Raw genomic sequence first — 15,284 nt, 5'->3', positions numbered from 1 at the left:
GCTCAGCAGCTTCCAATTCCCTGAAAACCCCATGTTCTCACCTACCCCCTCCAGGCCTTTGCACGGTCTGTTCCCCATTGCCGCTTGGAATGTCCTTCCTCCTCTCTAGGTGTTCCACTGATGAACCCTAATCGTCCTGTAGGCCAGGCTTGGACCTCACCTTCCCTGGACCTGTCCCTGTCTTCCCACAGCCTCTTTGCTCATCAGCACGCCCAGTAATTTCCCAGTTATTTTTCTGTTGACTTCAAGCTCCTTGAGAGGAGGAACTCTGTGTTTCATTCACCGGTGCCTTCCCAGCAGCTCTCCCTTCGTTGATCCTCAGATACCAAGCAAAGGAGGACAGGTCGGGAACAGCACTCCTGGTGGAGGGAACAGCATGAGCCAAAGCAAGGTGGTGGGAAGGTTTAGGGAGCAGCACGTACGTAGTGCGATTTGACTAGGGAAGAGGATAAGGGTTCCAGGGAATAGGAGGGGATCGCACGGGAGTATGAGCTGGGCCTCTAGGATGCAGCAGAGGACAGTGGTTAAGAGTGTGGCTCTGGAGCCAGGCTGCCTGACGTAACAAGCGCCCCCATTTGTTTAGTGATACAAAGCCACCTTTTCATGCTCCTGGGCTCTGTGGGTCAGGAATTTGGATGAGGCACGCTAGGAACAGCATGTCTCTGGCTGACAATGTCTGAGGCCTCAGCTGGGAAGACTTAGAGGTGGGGGGCGACTCAACAGCTAGGGACTGCATCCTCTGCCTGCTCACCGACTCACACGTCCAGTGGTAGATGTTAGCTGTTGGCTGGGACCTCAGCTGGGGCTGTCAACCAGAACACCTCACACAGCATCTTCATATTGCTCGTGGTGGCTGGGCTCCAGAGCGAACACCCCAAGAGAGCCAGGCAGACGCCGTGTCGCCGTTTGTGACCTAGCCTCGGCAGTCACATGGCGTCACTTCTGCTGTAGCCACAAGCCTGCCTGCCCCTCTTCAAGAGGAGAAGTCCTGATAGGAGAAGTCACTTTGGGAGATGGGAGATACTGTGGCCATCTTTTCTTTTTTCTTAAATATAAGCTAGAAGTATGTTGTATGGATCAGAGACAACAGGCAAAATACAACAGTGTTAATATCCCATTGCGGACTTCCTGGTGGCGCAGGGGTTAAGAATCCGCCTGCCAATGCAGGGGACACGGGTTCGAGCCCTGGTCCGGGAAGATCCCACATGCCGTGGAGCAACTAAGCCCGTGCGCCACAGCTACTGAGCCTGCGCTCTAGAGCCTGCGAGCCACAGCTACTGAAGCCCACATGCCTAGAGCCCATGCTCTGCACCAAGAGAAGCCACCGCGATGAGAAGCCCGCGCACCACAACGAAGGCTGGCCACAACTAGAGAAAGCCCACGTGCAGCAACAAAGACCCAACACAGCGAAAAAAATAAAATCCTTTAAAAAAAAATATCCCATTGCTTCTGTAACAAATCACCACAAATTTAATGGCATAAAACAACACAAATTTATTCTGTTACAGTTCTGGAGGTCCAAAGTCTAAAAGAAGACTCCAGTTCCTTCTGGAGCCTTCAGGGGAAGTCTGTTGCCTTGCCTCTTTCTGTCTCTAGAAGCTGCCTGCATTCCTCGGCCTGTGGCCCTTTCCTCACATCTCTCCCTCTTCTTTCTTCTCTCATCACAGCTCCTACCTCCCTTCACCCTCCTGTCTCCTCCTTATAAGGACTCTTGTGATTACATCTAGGGTATGGCTAGCTTTTTAAATACAATCTGCCACACTGGGTTTGAATCCGACTCTGCTACTTGGTGCTGTGTGACCTTCAAAAACTGACTTAACCTCTCGGTGCCTTAGCTTCCCCATCTGTAGAACAGAGATAATAATTTCCCTCTCCCCACAGAGCTGATACAAGGCTCAAATGAGTTAACATGTAAATCACTTAGAACATTTCATGTAACATAACATTGGGTTGGCCAAACAGTTCGTTTGGGTTTTTCTGTAAGGTGGTACGGAAAAAGCCGAACAACCTTTTGGCCAACCCAATATCTATATTTTTGAAGATGAAAGTTTATACTAATTTCTGTGGGCAGTGGGGAGCCATTGAAGATCTTCGAGTAAAGGAGTGTCACAGCGAGAAGCCTGCTGGGGTGTCTTGTATTAGCCTTTTCCCTGAGCCATCCTTTTTCCCTCAGAGCCTATTCTGGACTCCGAAATGAATTCCAAGCTGAAGAGCTATGAATTCCAGGGAAGCAATTTCCGGGTGACCCGGGGAGACTATGCACCCATCCTCCAGAAGGTAGTGGAGCACCTGGAGAAAGCCAAGGTAGGGCTGGCTAGGGGCTGAGGTGCTTCTCCAGGCCCCTCTGGGCAGCAGAGGTGGGTATGGGGATGGGTGGGTAGCCTGAGGTTGACCAACCCTTGCTCACCCCCAGGCCTATGCAGCCACCAGCCACCAGGAGCAGATGCTGGCCCAGTACATAGAAAGCTTCACCCACGGCTCTATCGAGGCCCACAAGAAGGGCTCTCGCTTCTGGATCCAGGACAAAGCCCCCATCGTGGAGAGGTGAGGCGCCAGCCTTCACCCCACCCTGCCCCCTCCCCCCGCCCCGCCTCCATCTCAGCCCTTCTCTCCCCCAGTTACATCGGGTTCATCGAGAGCTACCGAGACCCCTTTGGCTCCCGCGGAGAGTTTGAAGGTAACTTCTGGGAGGTGGGCGGTCGGATGGAAACCCTTACCCTTGTCCCCTGAGGACTCTCCCCTCCCCGCTCCTCCCTCAGCAGTAATAATAACAATGACAACAGCCATTGATGATTTGCCATGTACTGGACACGTAGCTCATTTTGACACCATCATCCTATGAGAATGTCTCTCCTCACTTCACAGTTGTGGGAACTGAGGCACAGGTCGTGGGTGGCCTAGTCTAGGCACCTTGGCTCTGAGCCACTTTGCTGTGCTGCCTCTCATGTCTGGTCCAGGCATAGGCTCCAGCTTTGTCACTTAATGGCTGTGTGACCTTGAGCCACTTAACCCCACCTCTGCGCATCCGTCACTCCTTTTTGGGTGTCGTGGGAAGTGAGGTATTATATGCAGACAGCTCAGCACAATGCCAGGCGTGGAAATGGTGCTGAGTTGATGGGAGCAGAATTAACACTGGGACTGTGAACTTGACTCGGCTGCTGTCATCTCAGGACAGGTGGCAGGCTGCCTCGGCCCTTGTGTCCAAGCCGCCATGGGACCCACTAGTGCAGGGCAGGGCATCCAGCCTGAGGATTTAGACTTGTTTCTGCCAAGCTTCATCCTCCCCAGCCCCTGGATGGAGAGTCTGGAGCATCCAGCTGCCAAAAGTCCGCGAGATTAGCCTTGGAGGAGAGAGGAAAGCCCCGACAGCCCATGAGGGCTTGGATCTGAGCCCAGAGATCCAGGCCCAGGGACACGGCAGAAGGGACAGGCAGTCCAGGGGCCGGAGGGTGAGACAGGTTTCCTGCCTGATTTGCCAGGCCTGCTCTGAGGGCCAAGACCCCAGGGCCTCCTCAGCAGCCTCAGTCTCAGAGGTCCCCCCCTTTTTACACAACTCATTGTGATTATTAGAAAAGTAGTCTCTGTTCGTGGTCAAAAATTATGAAAATACAGACCAAAACAAATCAACTGGGATTGTACCCACCCCAAGGTTAAAATTTGGAATGTACTTTTTGTCTTCTGTTTTTATATAGTGCTGTGCTTAAAAACGTGTGTGTGATTTAAAATCTGCATTTGTTGCAAGTAATTGGAACAGTACAGACGTATGTAGGATAAAATGTGAAATCCCTCCTTTACTATCCTCTCCTATGTCACACCCCTCCTGAGATCACCACAGCTCGCAGTTGAGTACAGGTCCTTCCAGGCCTTTGTCGAAGCATTCACACACACACACACACACATTCCTTTTTTTTTTTTTTTTAAATAAGTTTATTTATTTTTGGCTGCGTTGGGTCTTCATTGTGGCACACAGGCTTTTCATTGCGGTGGCTTCTCTTGTCGCGGAGCACGGGTTCTAGGCACGCGGGCTTCAGTAATTGTGGCTTGTGGGCTCAGTAGTTGTGGCTCGCGGGCTCTAGAGCCTAGGCTCAGTAGTTGTGGCACACGGGCTTAGTTGCTCCGTGGCATGTGGGATATTCCCAGACCAGGGCTCGAACCCGTGTCCCCTGCATTGGCAAGCGGATTCTTAACCACTGCGCCACCAGGGACGTCCCCACACATTCCTTTTAACTCATCTAGGTAAATGAGCTTATATTCTATATATTGTTCTGTCACTTGGTTTTTTCACTTAATCATGTATAGTGGATACTTTTCCTATCAGTATATATAGACCTACCACATTCTTTTTAATAGGTGTATAGTATTCACAATATATCATAAATAATTCCCCACAGCATTTTATATTGTACTACATATCTAACAGCTGCATGGCATGCCATCACATAGCTGCCCCCTGATTTATTTAATAATCCCCAATCATTGGACATTTATTTAGGTCGCTTTTCCTTCTTTGCTATTTTAATCATCCTCTCTTCCTGCCCTGGTGTGATGATTTCATCAGACAAAGCGAATCCAGATGGAGAGGCATTGCCAAGCCCATCCCTCGGCCAGGTTAAGGTTGACCCCTTCCTCGGTCTAGGTCAGGCCTTTCCAGCTCACAGTCCCTGCAGGGTTAGCAGGAATTACATCAAGAAGGATTTGTTGCTGAGCAGCAGGGAGTCTCTGCTTGCAGGACTCTTTAACGTGCAAATGTGCATTGCGAACCTTTAAGAAGATGGAGGTAGAGTGTATAGTTTTGCCCAAACTTATCTGACCAGGGAGCTCTTTCTTTATGAAGGCTCTCATAGAAAATGTGTTCTATGGAGTACAATTTTGGAAATTGTACTGCTTTGAGCCAGGAACGCTAACTGCACTGAATCTGAAAGGATCAGTCCCAGCCGCCTGTGCGGCAGCCTCACTTACCACCGCATAAGCCAGGTGCACTAGCCGTGCAGGACAGTTCACAGTTCCCCCAAAAAGGAGAGCATCTTTTTTTGTTCACGTCGTCCCTTCCACTGGGCATCTGATCCTTTCCCCATCATCCCCTATGTACTCCCCACAATCTCCTTTAAGATCCACCTCAGGTGTTACTCAGCGAAGCCTTCTCTCTGTTCCCCACCCATCCCAAAACAGTGACCTCGTGGAGGCAGGGCCCAGGCCTGGGTCACCGTTCTCCCGAGTGGCCAGCACAGGGTCACTGTGCACAGCAGGCATTCAATACCTGCATGACGGCTGGAGGGTTAGAGGGGTTGAGGAGGGTGTGAGATCCCTTCCAAACCCTGCCAACCCACAGCCCACTCTGTCCCCCCACAGGCTTCGTGGCCATGGTGAACAAGGCCATGAGTGCCAAGTTTGAGTGGCTAGTGGCAAGTGCGGAGCAGCTGTTGAAGGAGCTTCCCTGGCCCCCAGCCTTCGAGAAGGACAAGTTCCTCACCCCCGACTTCACCTCCCTGGATGTTCTCACCTTCGCCGGCTCCGGCATCCCTGCCGGCATCAACATCCCCAACTGTGAGCTTCCGTGGGCCCTGCCCCTCGAACACGACAGGATGGCCCAAACCCCCAGGAGACCCCACTGAGAGTCGCACCCTCCGCCTCCACACACTCACCCTGACCACAAATCACCCTGCTCCGCTCACCATCCCGGCCTGTCCCTCTTGTCCAGACTCCTCGTCTGTGACCCTTGACCTTTGCCCCTTCTCCCTGGTCCCCACCCTCACCTTCTCCAGATGACGACCTAAGGCAGAAGGAAGGCTTTAAGAACGTGTCGCTGGGGAACGTGCTGGCCGTGGCCTATGCCACACAGCGGGAGAAGCTCACCTTCCTGGAGGAGGAGGACAAGGTGGGCACCGACAGCCCAAGGGCCGGCGCTGGGCCTGGCCTGACCTCAGCTGATGCAGGGAGGCGGACAGGCCAGCGCAGAGGAGAGGAAAGAACGTGGCTTCGGGCCTGGCTCTGCTGCTTCCCCGCTTGTGACCTTTGACCTTGTGTCTTTGGAGCCTGTTTCCCCAGCTGGCAAACAGTGGAGGCAGACCCTTCTTCGCAGGTTGCTGCAAGGATGGGATGGGCTTTGCGGTGCCCAGTGTAGTAGGCCTTTAGCAAATGTGTGCATCACGATGGGCCCTCGGCCTGGCACGGGGGGTGTGGGCAGGCCGTGTGACCGTGGTGGGACAGTGGGCAGCATGGGTCTCTGCTTGTCTCGGCAGGACCTGTACATCCGCTGGAAGGGACCCTCCTTTGACGTGCAGGTGGGGCTGCACGAGCTGTTGGGCCACGGCAGCGGCAAGCTCTTTGTGCAGGTAAGAACACGGGGCTGGCCGTGGTGCCCGCAGGAGCCTCTGCAGAGCCAGGCCTACGGCTCCCCTCCTCCACAGTCAGCCCCTCAGAGGTGAAGCTGCTCCAGTCTTGGCCCTCAGTGTCTCAGCCTCCCCCAAGATGTCCCAGGATTGAGTGGGACCTGCAGGACTATCCAGCTAAGGTCCCCCCACAGGAAGAATTGCTTGGTTCAGGCCAGGGAAGCCTGCCCTGAGGGTGTGACCCAGGCAGCCCCAGGGCTAGAGAGGCCAGGAGGGGGCAGTGTCTGGAGCCCCTAGTCCTGAGGCTGCAGCGCTGTCTGTCTTTGCACTGCTGTTCCCTGGAGCCTGTACCTTTCCAGGTATTGAAGGGGGCCCCTTCTCCCCAGAGCTGCCCCTTCCTCCTGGCCAGCCAGAGTGACTGGAGCGTCCTCAGCACCCACTCAGGGAATATGAGAAGACAGACAGCCTTTCTGGCAGGCCGGGAAGAGCCCATTGTGGACCCCCAGCCCGGAGCTGCATGGATGACATGACTGGGGGTGGGTGGGGCAGGGCTGTCAGAGAGTGCAGCGTTGGGCCTGCTCCTTGTGGGGTGGAGCTGCCTCTCCAAATGGGGATGGGCTGGGCCTGGAAGTCAGGAGGATCCAGAGAGCAGCTGATGGGGGCACAGCTTGGCATTGGGCTTTGTCCAGGCTTTGAAGTCCCAGGGAAGCGGGGACACATGTGGCCCTTCGATGGCCTTGCACAACAAGACAGTTCCCCTCCCTGAGCCTCAGTTGGCCCATCTGTAAAATGGGGTTCCTGACTCCTATGGTATGGCTTTTGTGAGGAATAAAGGCAAAGCCCTGGGATTTGCTTGGCACTCGATAGGCCCTCTGAAAATGGGTGTTATTGTTAAGAGACAGTGTGCACAGACATTATGTGCTCTGATTCGGCTTTGGGGTTCTTAGTCTCTGAGCCTTAGTTTCCTCCTCTGTGAAGTGGGGTAGTAATAGAATGTTCCTTGGAGGGTGGTTGCAAGGGTGAAATGGATGGTGCACGAAAGACACTTGGCACATGGAGAGGACGGTGAGGGTGATGCTTCTGAGGCAGAGAGTCACATGCTGTGACCTCCTCTGCCAGCAGAGGGGCCAGGAAGGTGAGAAGCGGCCAGGCCTTCTGGTCCACCCACTGGGACATCTCCAGCTGGGCTCTGGAGATACTGAGTCCAAGTCTTCATGTGACTTTGGGCATGTGCCTCCCCGTCTGGCCTGCAGTGTCACTGTCTGTGCAGGGGTAGGTGCCTGACGTTCTCCTACCTCCGGGGCTTCTGAGATGTGTCACAGGACAGGTTTGGAGGCGGCAGTGTGTCAGTGGACCTGCTGCTCCTGCCATCCACTCACTGCTCCCGGCACCTTTCTGAGCCACTTGGATCCAGGGCTGAAGGCCTGGCCCAGGGCAGGGGCACCTTGCCCTCACCTGCCCCACATTCATGACCATTCTCCTGCAGGATGAGAAAGGAACATTCAACTTTGACCAGGAGACAGTGATCAACCCAGAGACAGGGGAGCAGGTGAGGGTGGCCTCGGCGGAGCCTTGGGGTGCTGGGACTGGGGCGGCCCAGGGGGATGGCAGGCACCCCTAAGCTTGCTTCCTGGGCCTCCCCTCCCAGATTCAGAGCTGGTACCGGAGCGGGGAGACCTGGGACAGCAAGTTCAGCACTATTGCCTCCAGCTATGAAGAGTGCCGGGCAGAGAGCGTGGGCCTCTACCTCTGCCTCAACCCCCAAGTGCTGGAGTACGAGCAGCAGGCCTGGGTGGGGGGGCCTCCTCTGTGGATGGAGGGGGTGCTGGCAGGGAGGGCAGGGCCCGGGTAGCCTCTGGCCCCCCTCCCCCCTGCCACTTCCCCTCCCTCCCCCAGGATCTTTGGCTTTGAGGGGGCTGATGCAGAAGATGTGGTCTACGTGAACTGGCTCAACATGGTTCGGGCCGGGCTGCTTGCTCTGGAGTTCTACACCCCTGAGGCCTCCAGCTGGAGACAGGTGGGGGCCAGGGGACCCCTCAGGAGGGAAGAGCCTTAGGTGGGGACCAAGATCAGGATTCTGGGTGTAGGGAAGGGACAACCGTACCTACGAGGCACATAAACTGGGTTGATCCCAGAGTCCACTGCATATGAGGGCAAGTCAGGTCACTGTTGTGAGTCTCGGTGTCCCTGTCTGTGAAATGGGAGTAATAATCTCCTTGCCCACCTTTGAGGGTGAATCAGATGAGATGATTTTACTATGATCACTAACAGATGACTTGCATGGGACTTACTCTGTGCCACTTAGTTCTAAGTGCTTTATGTGATTAACCCATTTGTCCCTAGTGTCAACCCAGGAGGTAGGTACTGTTATTACCCTCATTTTAGAGATGACGAAATTGAAGCACAAAGCGATTAAGTAACTTGCTGGTAACAGAACCAGAATTCAAATCCAAGCAGCCTGCCTCCAGAGCTATTAGGCTACACTGTTCGGTGATGAGATGTACTTTAGAGATAGGGCAAGCAATTGAAATCTTTTAAGAAGTCAAGTAAGTCTGTTTTGAGGAGGCAATATTGTGTCATCAAAAGAACACACGGAGACTTCCCTCGTGGCGCAGTGGTTAAGAATCCACCTGCCAATGCAGGAGACACAGGTTCGGGCCCTGGTCCAGAAAGATCCCACATGCCGTGGAGCAACTAAGCCCCTGTGCCACAACTACCAAGCCTGCTCTCTAGAGCCCGTGAGCCACAACTACTGAGCCCACGTGCCACAACTCCTGAAGCCCACATGCCTAGAGCCCATGCTCCGCAACAAGAGAAGCCACTGCAATAAGAAGCCCGCGCACCGCAACGAAGCGTAGCCCCCGCTCACTGCAACTAAAGAAAGCCCGCGCACAGCAACGAAGACCCAAAACAGCCAAAAATAAATTTAAAATAAATTTATTTTTTAAAAAAACACTTTTTTTTTTTTTTTTGTGGTACGCGGGCCTCTCACTGTTGTGGCCTCTCCTGTAGTGGAGCACAGGCTCTGGACGCGCAGGCTCCGCGGCCATGGCTCACGGGCCCAGCCGCTCCGCGGCATGTGGGACCTTCCCGGACCGGGGCACGAACCCCTGTCCCCTGCATCAGCAGGCGGACTCTCAACCACTGCGCCACCAGGGAAGCCCTGAACACACGTTTTAGAGTCAGGAAACTTGGGTTAGTCCTTGCTCTCTCCTACGAGCTGTGTGACCCTGAGCAAGTCACTTCACCTCTCTGGGCCTCTGTTTTGTCATCTGTAAACTGTGGATAACGGTGCCCTCTTGATCCCACTGTTGAATGCAAACAGGATTGTGGAGAAGAAAGTGCTCGGGGTCCTGGTGGCGAGGGGCCCTCTGGGGGTAACTGTTGTCATGAGGGTGGGCTGTGGAGCAGCAGAGGGGATGGTGGGTGACAAGGGGGAACATGGGGCTCTGGGTCCTGCCTGGAAATGGCCTTCCTGTCTACCAGGGCAGCCTGGCCTCCCTTGTGAGAGGAGAAGGGAAGCATTTGAGGGGAGAGGAATAGGCACAAAAGGACCCACAGGCTGGGGAAGAATAAAACGACGATAATAATTGACAATTAGTGCGCACATATGATATATCAGACCTTGGAATGAGCTCTTGATACTTCTTGCCTCGGGGTTGCAAATGATTCCTTTCTCTTTGGCCCCGGCAGGCCCACATGCAGGCCCGGTTTGTGATCCTGAGGGTCTTGCTGGAGGCCGGCGAGGGACTTGTTACCGTCACTCCCACCACAGGCTCCGATGGGCGCCCAGATGCCCAGGTCCACCTTGACCGCAACAAGATCCGGACCGTGGGCAAGCCCGCCCTGGAGAGGTTCCTGCGGAGACTCCAGGTAAACAGGGGCCTCTCACCTTGGAGGCCCCCTCCAGCCTCACCCTGTCTCCCCACCCTGTAACAGGGAAGGCTTCTTGGAGGTGGTGGTATTTAAGCTGGAATTTGAGTGCCAAGGAGGAACCAGCTATTAGAAGATCTGATAGCAGAAGAAACAAAGCGTAAAGCCTGGTCTTGGGACTGGAAGGAGCTTGGTGGGTTGAGAGACAGAAGGAGGAAGCCTGGAGCTTGGTGAGTGAAGGAGGGAGGGACAGTGGTCACTGCAGCCCTGACGTCCCTCCCAGGTAGGGATGTTTAGAGTCAGTAGACCTTTTGGGGTTCTGGTGCCAGTACTAACCAGCTGTGTAATTGGGGTAACATACTTTGCCTTGCTGGCCTCCACTTTTCTCATCTGTCAAATGAGGTACATCACCTGCCTCACCTGGTAGGAATTAAATGAAACAACATATATGTGGAACTGAGCGATAGAATGTCGTGTTATCCAAGCCAGTGTGACACAAAGTGTGATCCAGAGACCAGCAGCAGCATTGCCCAGGACATGCAGATTCAAAGGCACCACCCCAGGGCTCCTGATTCAGAAATTCTGAGTGCGGGGCCCCGGAACCTGCACGTTTACTAGCCTGCCAGGTGATTCTGACACTCAACAAAGCTGGAGGACCACCGATGGTGACCCACTCCTTACCGGGAAGTGCCTTCCATCAGAACAGGGTCCTGCTGGCTTTTTCAACCTGAAGAAGGCCCAGCCTTCAATTCAGCAAATATCTCTTTATGATTGTACTCCCACCTATTTCCAGAAGGGATGTTAGGCATTTTTCCTAAAAAGATATGTTTGGCCATTAAAGTAAAATAAAATTAGAAATTAAAAATCATTAGATGCAAAACTCAGTGCAGTGTCTTGGGTCAGATTCCGGAATAGATAAAAGACATTAGTGGGAAAACTAGTGAAATCTAAATAACGTCTAGAGTTTAGTTAATACAAATGTACCAATTTTGTAAGATGTTAACAACAGGCAAAACTGGGCCAGGGCCACACGGGAACTCTCTGTACTATCTTGGCAACTTTTCTGTAAATCTAAAATTATTCCAAAACAGTCTATGAATAATAATAATAAGTCACTAGATAAAGGAGTCAAATCTGCCACATCTCCAGCCAGTATCGAACTGTGACTTAGTAGGGAGTGAACGCAGAGCATTCCGTTCTAGAGACTGAAGCAGGTGGGTCTCTGTACGAGAGGAGTCTTTCAGCAGAATGGACAGTGTCTGCAGCAGTAGTTTTACAGAAGATACGGAATATGGAAGCATTTTTGGTGTTGCTGTTTCTTTTATTAGCCCCCAGGAAAAGCCAAGAGCAGAGCAAGGAGCCAGCCCCAGGGAAGATGAAGGCTTTTCCATAGGGAAAGGCTTCAGCCATGGGTCACAAACACAGTCATAGCTTTGGCCCACCCGTATTATAAAAGTTGGTGAGGTGAGACACAAATGTGTATTTCTGACTTCTTTGAAGGCCTGACATCAATAGACGTAATTCCCACGTGAACGATGGGCTGGAACTGAGCATCAGCCACTGCGTTTGCACACTTGGACATTTGGACATGGCGTGACTCTCCAGTTTGCCGGGTCCACTACCTACCTGCCTTACTCACTTGTTCATGATAACACCTGGGTCCCGTCAGCACCCCTGTTGCCAACTCTTTGGTTTAAGCTCCTGGGGTCTAACCTGTCGACCTGATGAATGTGTGTTCACATTCTGGGTGTTGAATATCATGCAGAAGAGAGAAAGGTGAGGTATTCTCTCTAACCTTCTTCCAGGAGTTCCCAGTCGGTTTTAATTACTCGAAAGCTAGGGAAAATCATTCTAACCCTGGGTCTAAGAGGGGGAGGCTTACCTGGAGGGTGCCCTAGTAGGAATCCTACTTTGCCACCTGCAAATTGGCAAAAGAAGTAAGGATCAGAGCCACAAAATGTCAGATATTTGGAAGAGAGCTACATAGACCTCCTAGCAATAATCTTTATAATCACTGAAACTAAAAATAGGCAGCTGAAACAGGGTTTAAATCCAGCTGAAGATAAAGGAAGTTATACAGCATGTAGCACAGAGACACAAAGCTAGGAAATTTAAAAGAGAGATTAAGAGACATGGAGGATAGTGTGAAAAGGTCTAATGTACATAAACTGAAGTTCCAAGAGGAAAGGAGAGAGAAAAGGTAAGAGAGGGAATATTAGAAGAGATAATGGCTGAGAATTTTATAGAACTGATTAAAGACCCAATTCATAAATCCAGGAAGCTCTAGAGATACCAAGAATGACAATTGGAACCCCTGTCTAGAAACATCATAGAATGGGAATTCCCTGGTGGTCCAGTGGTTAGAACTCTGCGCTTCTATTTCAGGGGGCCCAGGTTCAGTCCCTGGTCGGGGAACTAAGATCCCGCATACTACGTAGCCAAAAAAAAAAAGTGAAGGCAAAATAAGAGTAGAAATTTAAAGGGGGACATAACTGTAAATATAGCAGGAATTTATGGCAATAACTTTTTAACTTGGATGAATGGACAAATTCCTAGAAAAATAATAACATTAAAATTGACTCATGAATAGATAGCTTGAATAATCCTATAGCCATTACAGAAATTAAATCGGTGGTCTAAAATCTTCATACAAAAAATGCTAAGCTGGGACTTGTCTGGTGGCGCAGTGGTTAAGTATCCACCTGCCAATGCAGGGGACACAGGTTCGAGCCCTGGTCTGGGAAGATCCCATATGCTGCGGAGTAACTAAGCCCGTGTGCCACAACTACTGAGCCTGCGCTCTAGAGCCCACAAGCTACAACTACTGAACCCCGTGTGCCTAGAGCTCGTGCTCTGCAACAGGAGAAGCCACCGCAATGAGAAGCCTGCCGCATCACAACAAAGAATAGCCCCCCCTCGCCGCAACTAGAGAAAGCCCACGTGCAGCAACGAAGACCCAACGCAACCAAAGATAAATAATTAATTAATTTTTTAAAAATGCTAAGCTCACAGAGTTTTACAGATGAATCCTACGAAATATTCAAGTAACAGATGGTATCAATTTTATATAAACTCTTCCATACAATAGAAAAAGAGAGAATGTTCTCTACCTCCTTGTAAGTTGCCAGTTTAATCTTGATACCAAAATCGAAGATAGTTCAGGAAGGGAAAATGTAAATGCCAAAATTCTGAAACAAAATCTTAGATCAAACCCAGAAAATATCAATTTGGGTTTAATCCCAGAAATGAAAGGTTTATTTAACATCATAAAATATATTTATGAAAATCACCATATTAAAGGAGAAAAACCATGATCATCTCAATAGATTTAGAAAAAGTTCTTGAAAGTCAATATCTATTTATGATAAAAAACGCTCAGGAAACTCAGAGTCAAAAAGAATTTCTTTAACCGATAAGAGTTGTCAGTCGCTGTTAGACTGAGGAACAAGTCCTGAGAGCAGGTGAGGGGATTAAGCAGAGATGAGGTCAGGAGGGTGGTGTACAAGCACACACACACTTTATTTCCTATCAAAACTCTTTATATATTGCAGTAGGCAATACATGTTTTTGTTAAAATCACAAGACAGAATCATCAGACAGTATTTCCTTAGTGTTGAAGTTATAGTACAAAACATTCTGCGAACCAGAATATAAACATGCATGAGAACAGACTGTGATTACCGAAACATGCCAAGGACAAACTATAGTTAGAGAAACCGCAAGCAGCCTCACGGGCCAAGACTCATATCTTCTCTAATAATCTTTCGGGTCCTGTCAAGAATTAAGCAGGACTTTGCCATGCTTTAAGCTGCAAGAACTGTCAGCTTGCAGCTGGTTCCCGACCAAGAGTGTCTCAAAAAAAGAAAGTACAGTAAATGTCATTTGTTGAAACACTAGAACATTCCTTTTAAAATCAGGAAGAAGACAAATATACTTTCTATTTCCACTTCTGATCAACAGTGTACTGAAGGTCCTAGCTTTTAGAAGGAAACAAGAAAAACAAGTAAAAAGTTTAGGCATTAGGAAGAAACAAAACTCATCGTTTTGGGAATTCCCTGGCGTTCCAGTGGTTAGGACTGTGCTTCCACTGCAGGGGACACGGGTTTTATCCCCAGTCGGGGAACTAAGATCCCGTATGCCATGTGGGCTGCCAAAAATTTTTTTTAAAAATTAAAAAAAAAACCTTGGGCTTCCCTGGTGGCGCAGTGGTTGGGAGTCTGCCTGCCGTTGCGGGGGATGCGGGTTCGTGCTCCGGTCCGGGAAGATCCCACGTGCCGCGGAGCGGCTGGGCCCGTGAGCCATGGCCACTGAGCCTGCGCGTCCGGAGCCTGTGCTCCGCAACGGGAGAGGCCACGACAGTGAGGGGCCTGCGTACCGCAAAAAACAAACAAACAAACAAAAAAACCATCGTTTTGCAGATGATATGACTGTCTACGTAGGCAAGCCAAAAGAATCTATAAATTATTGAAAGTAATAAAAGAGTTCAGGGGCTTCCCTGGTGGCGCAGTGGTTGAGAGTGTGCCTGCTGATGCGGGGGACACGGGTTCGTGCCCCAATCTGGGAAGATCCCACATGCCGCGGAGCGGCTGGGCCCGTGAGCCATGGCCGCTGAGCCTGCGCGTCCGGAGCCTGTGCTCCGCAACGGGAGAGGCCACAACAGTGAGAGGCCCGCGTACCGCAAAAAAAGAAAAAAAAAAAAAGAGTTCAGCAAGGTTGAATAAAGGCCCAAGAGGGTTTTTCATGGAACTCTACAAGCTGATGGTAAAATCTAGATGGAAGCGTAAAGGACCGTGAATCAGAGCCACAACACGCTTGAAGCAAAACAGGCTGGGGACTTGTTCCACCAGATACCAAAGTTTATTCTGAGACTTCTAAATTCAGTGTGGCACTGGGGCAGGAATAGACAAATTGACCCGTGGAACAGAACCAAGAGCTTTGATTGGTATATGACAGAAGTGGTGTTGCAGACCACTGGGGAAGGAGGGACCATTTAATAGTGGCCTTGGGACAATAGATTATCCTTATGGAGAGACACTCTGGATTTCTACTTTATACCACACACAGAATTCAATCCCAGAGAGA

At 51.1% G+C, this 15,284-nt stretch overlaps 1 protein-coding gene across 4 annotated transcripts in view; it reads left to right on the top strand.

The window, feature by feature from the left end:
• DPP3 (dipeptidyl peptidase 3) overlaps positions 1 to 15,284 on the top strand; it is a 34,641-nt gene that overhangs the window by 14,099 nt on the left and 5,258 nt on the right. For all 4 annotated transcript variants that reach the window (XM_067748217.1, XM_067748216.1, XM_067748218.1 and 1 more), the window contains exons 7-16: positions 2,174 to 2,304; positions 2,414 to 2,544; positions 2,619 to 2,677; positions 5,350 to 5,544; positions 5,763 to 5,875; positions 6,240 to 6,332; positions 7,816 to 7,878; positions 7,978 to 8,102; positions 8,226 to 8,346; positions 10,023 to 10,202. In XM_067748217.1, the coding sequence (XP_067604318.1) occupies positions 2,174 to 2,304; positions 2,414 to 2,544; positions 2,619 to 2,677; positions 5,350 to 5,544; positions 5,763 to 5,875; positions 6,240 to 6,332; positions 7,816 to 7,878; positions 7,978 to 8,102; positions 8,226 to 8,346; positions 10,023 to 10,202 (1,211 nt within the window). The remainder of the gene's footprint in view (positions 1 to 2,173; positions 2,305 to 2,413; positions 2,545 to 2,618; positions 2,678 to 5,349; positions 5,545 to 5,762; positions 5,876 to 6,239; positions 6,333 to 7,815; positions 7,879 to 7,977; positions 8,103 to 8,225; positions 8,347 to 10,022; positions 10,203 to 15,284) is intronic.

The sequence above is a fragment of the Pseudorca crassidens genome, chromosome 9 (assembly GCF_039906515.1).
Source record: "Pseudorca crassidens isolate mPseCra1 chromosome 9, mPseCra1.hap1, whole genome shotgun sequence".
Lineage (NCBI taxonomy): Eukaryota > Metazoa > Chordata > Mammalia > Artiodactyla > Delphinidae > Pseudorca > Pseudorca crassidens.
The sequence above is the reverse complement of the archived record's forward strand: the minus strand, read 5'-3'. Positions and strand labels throughout refer to the sequence as shown.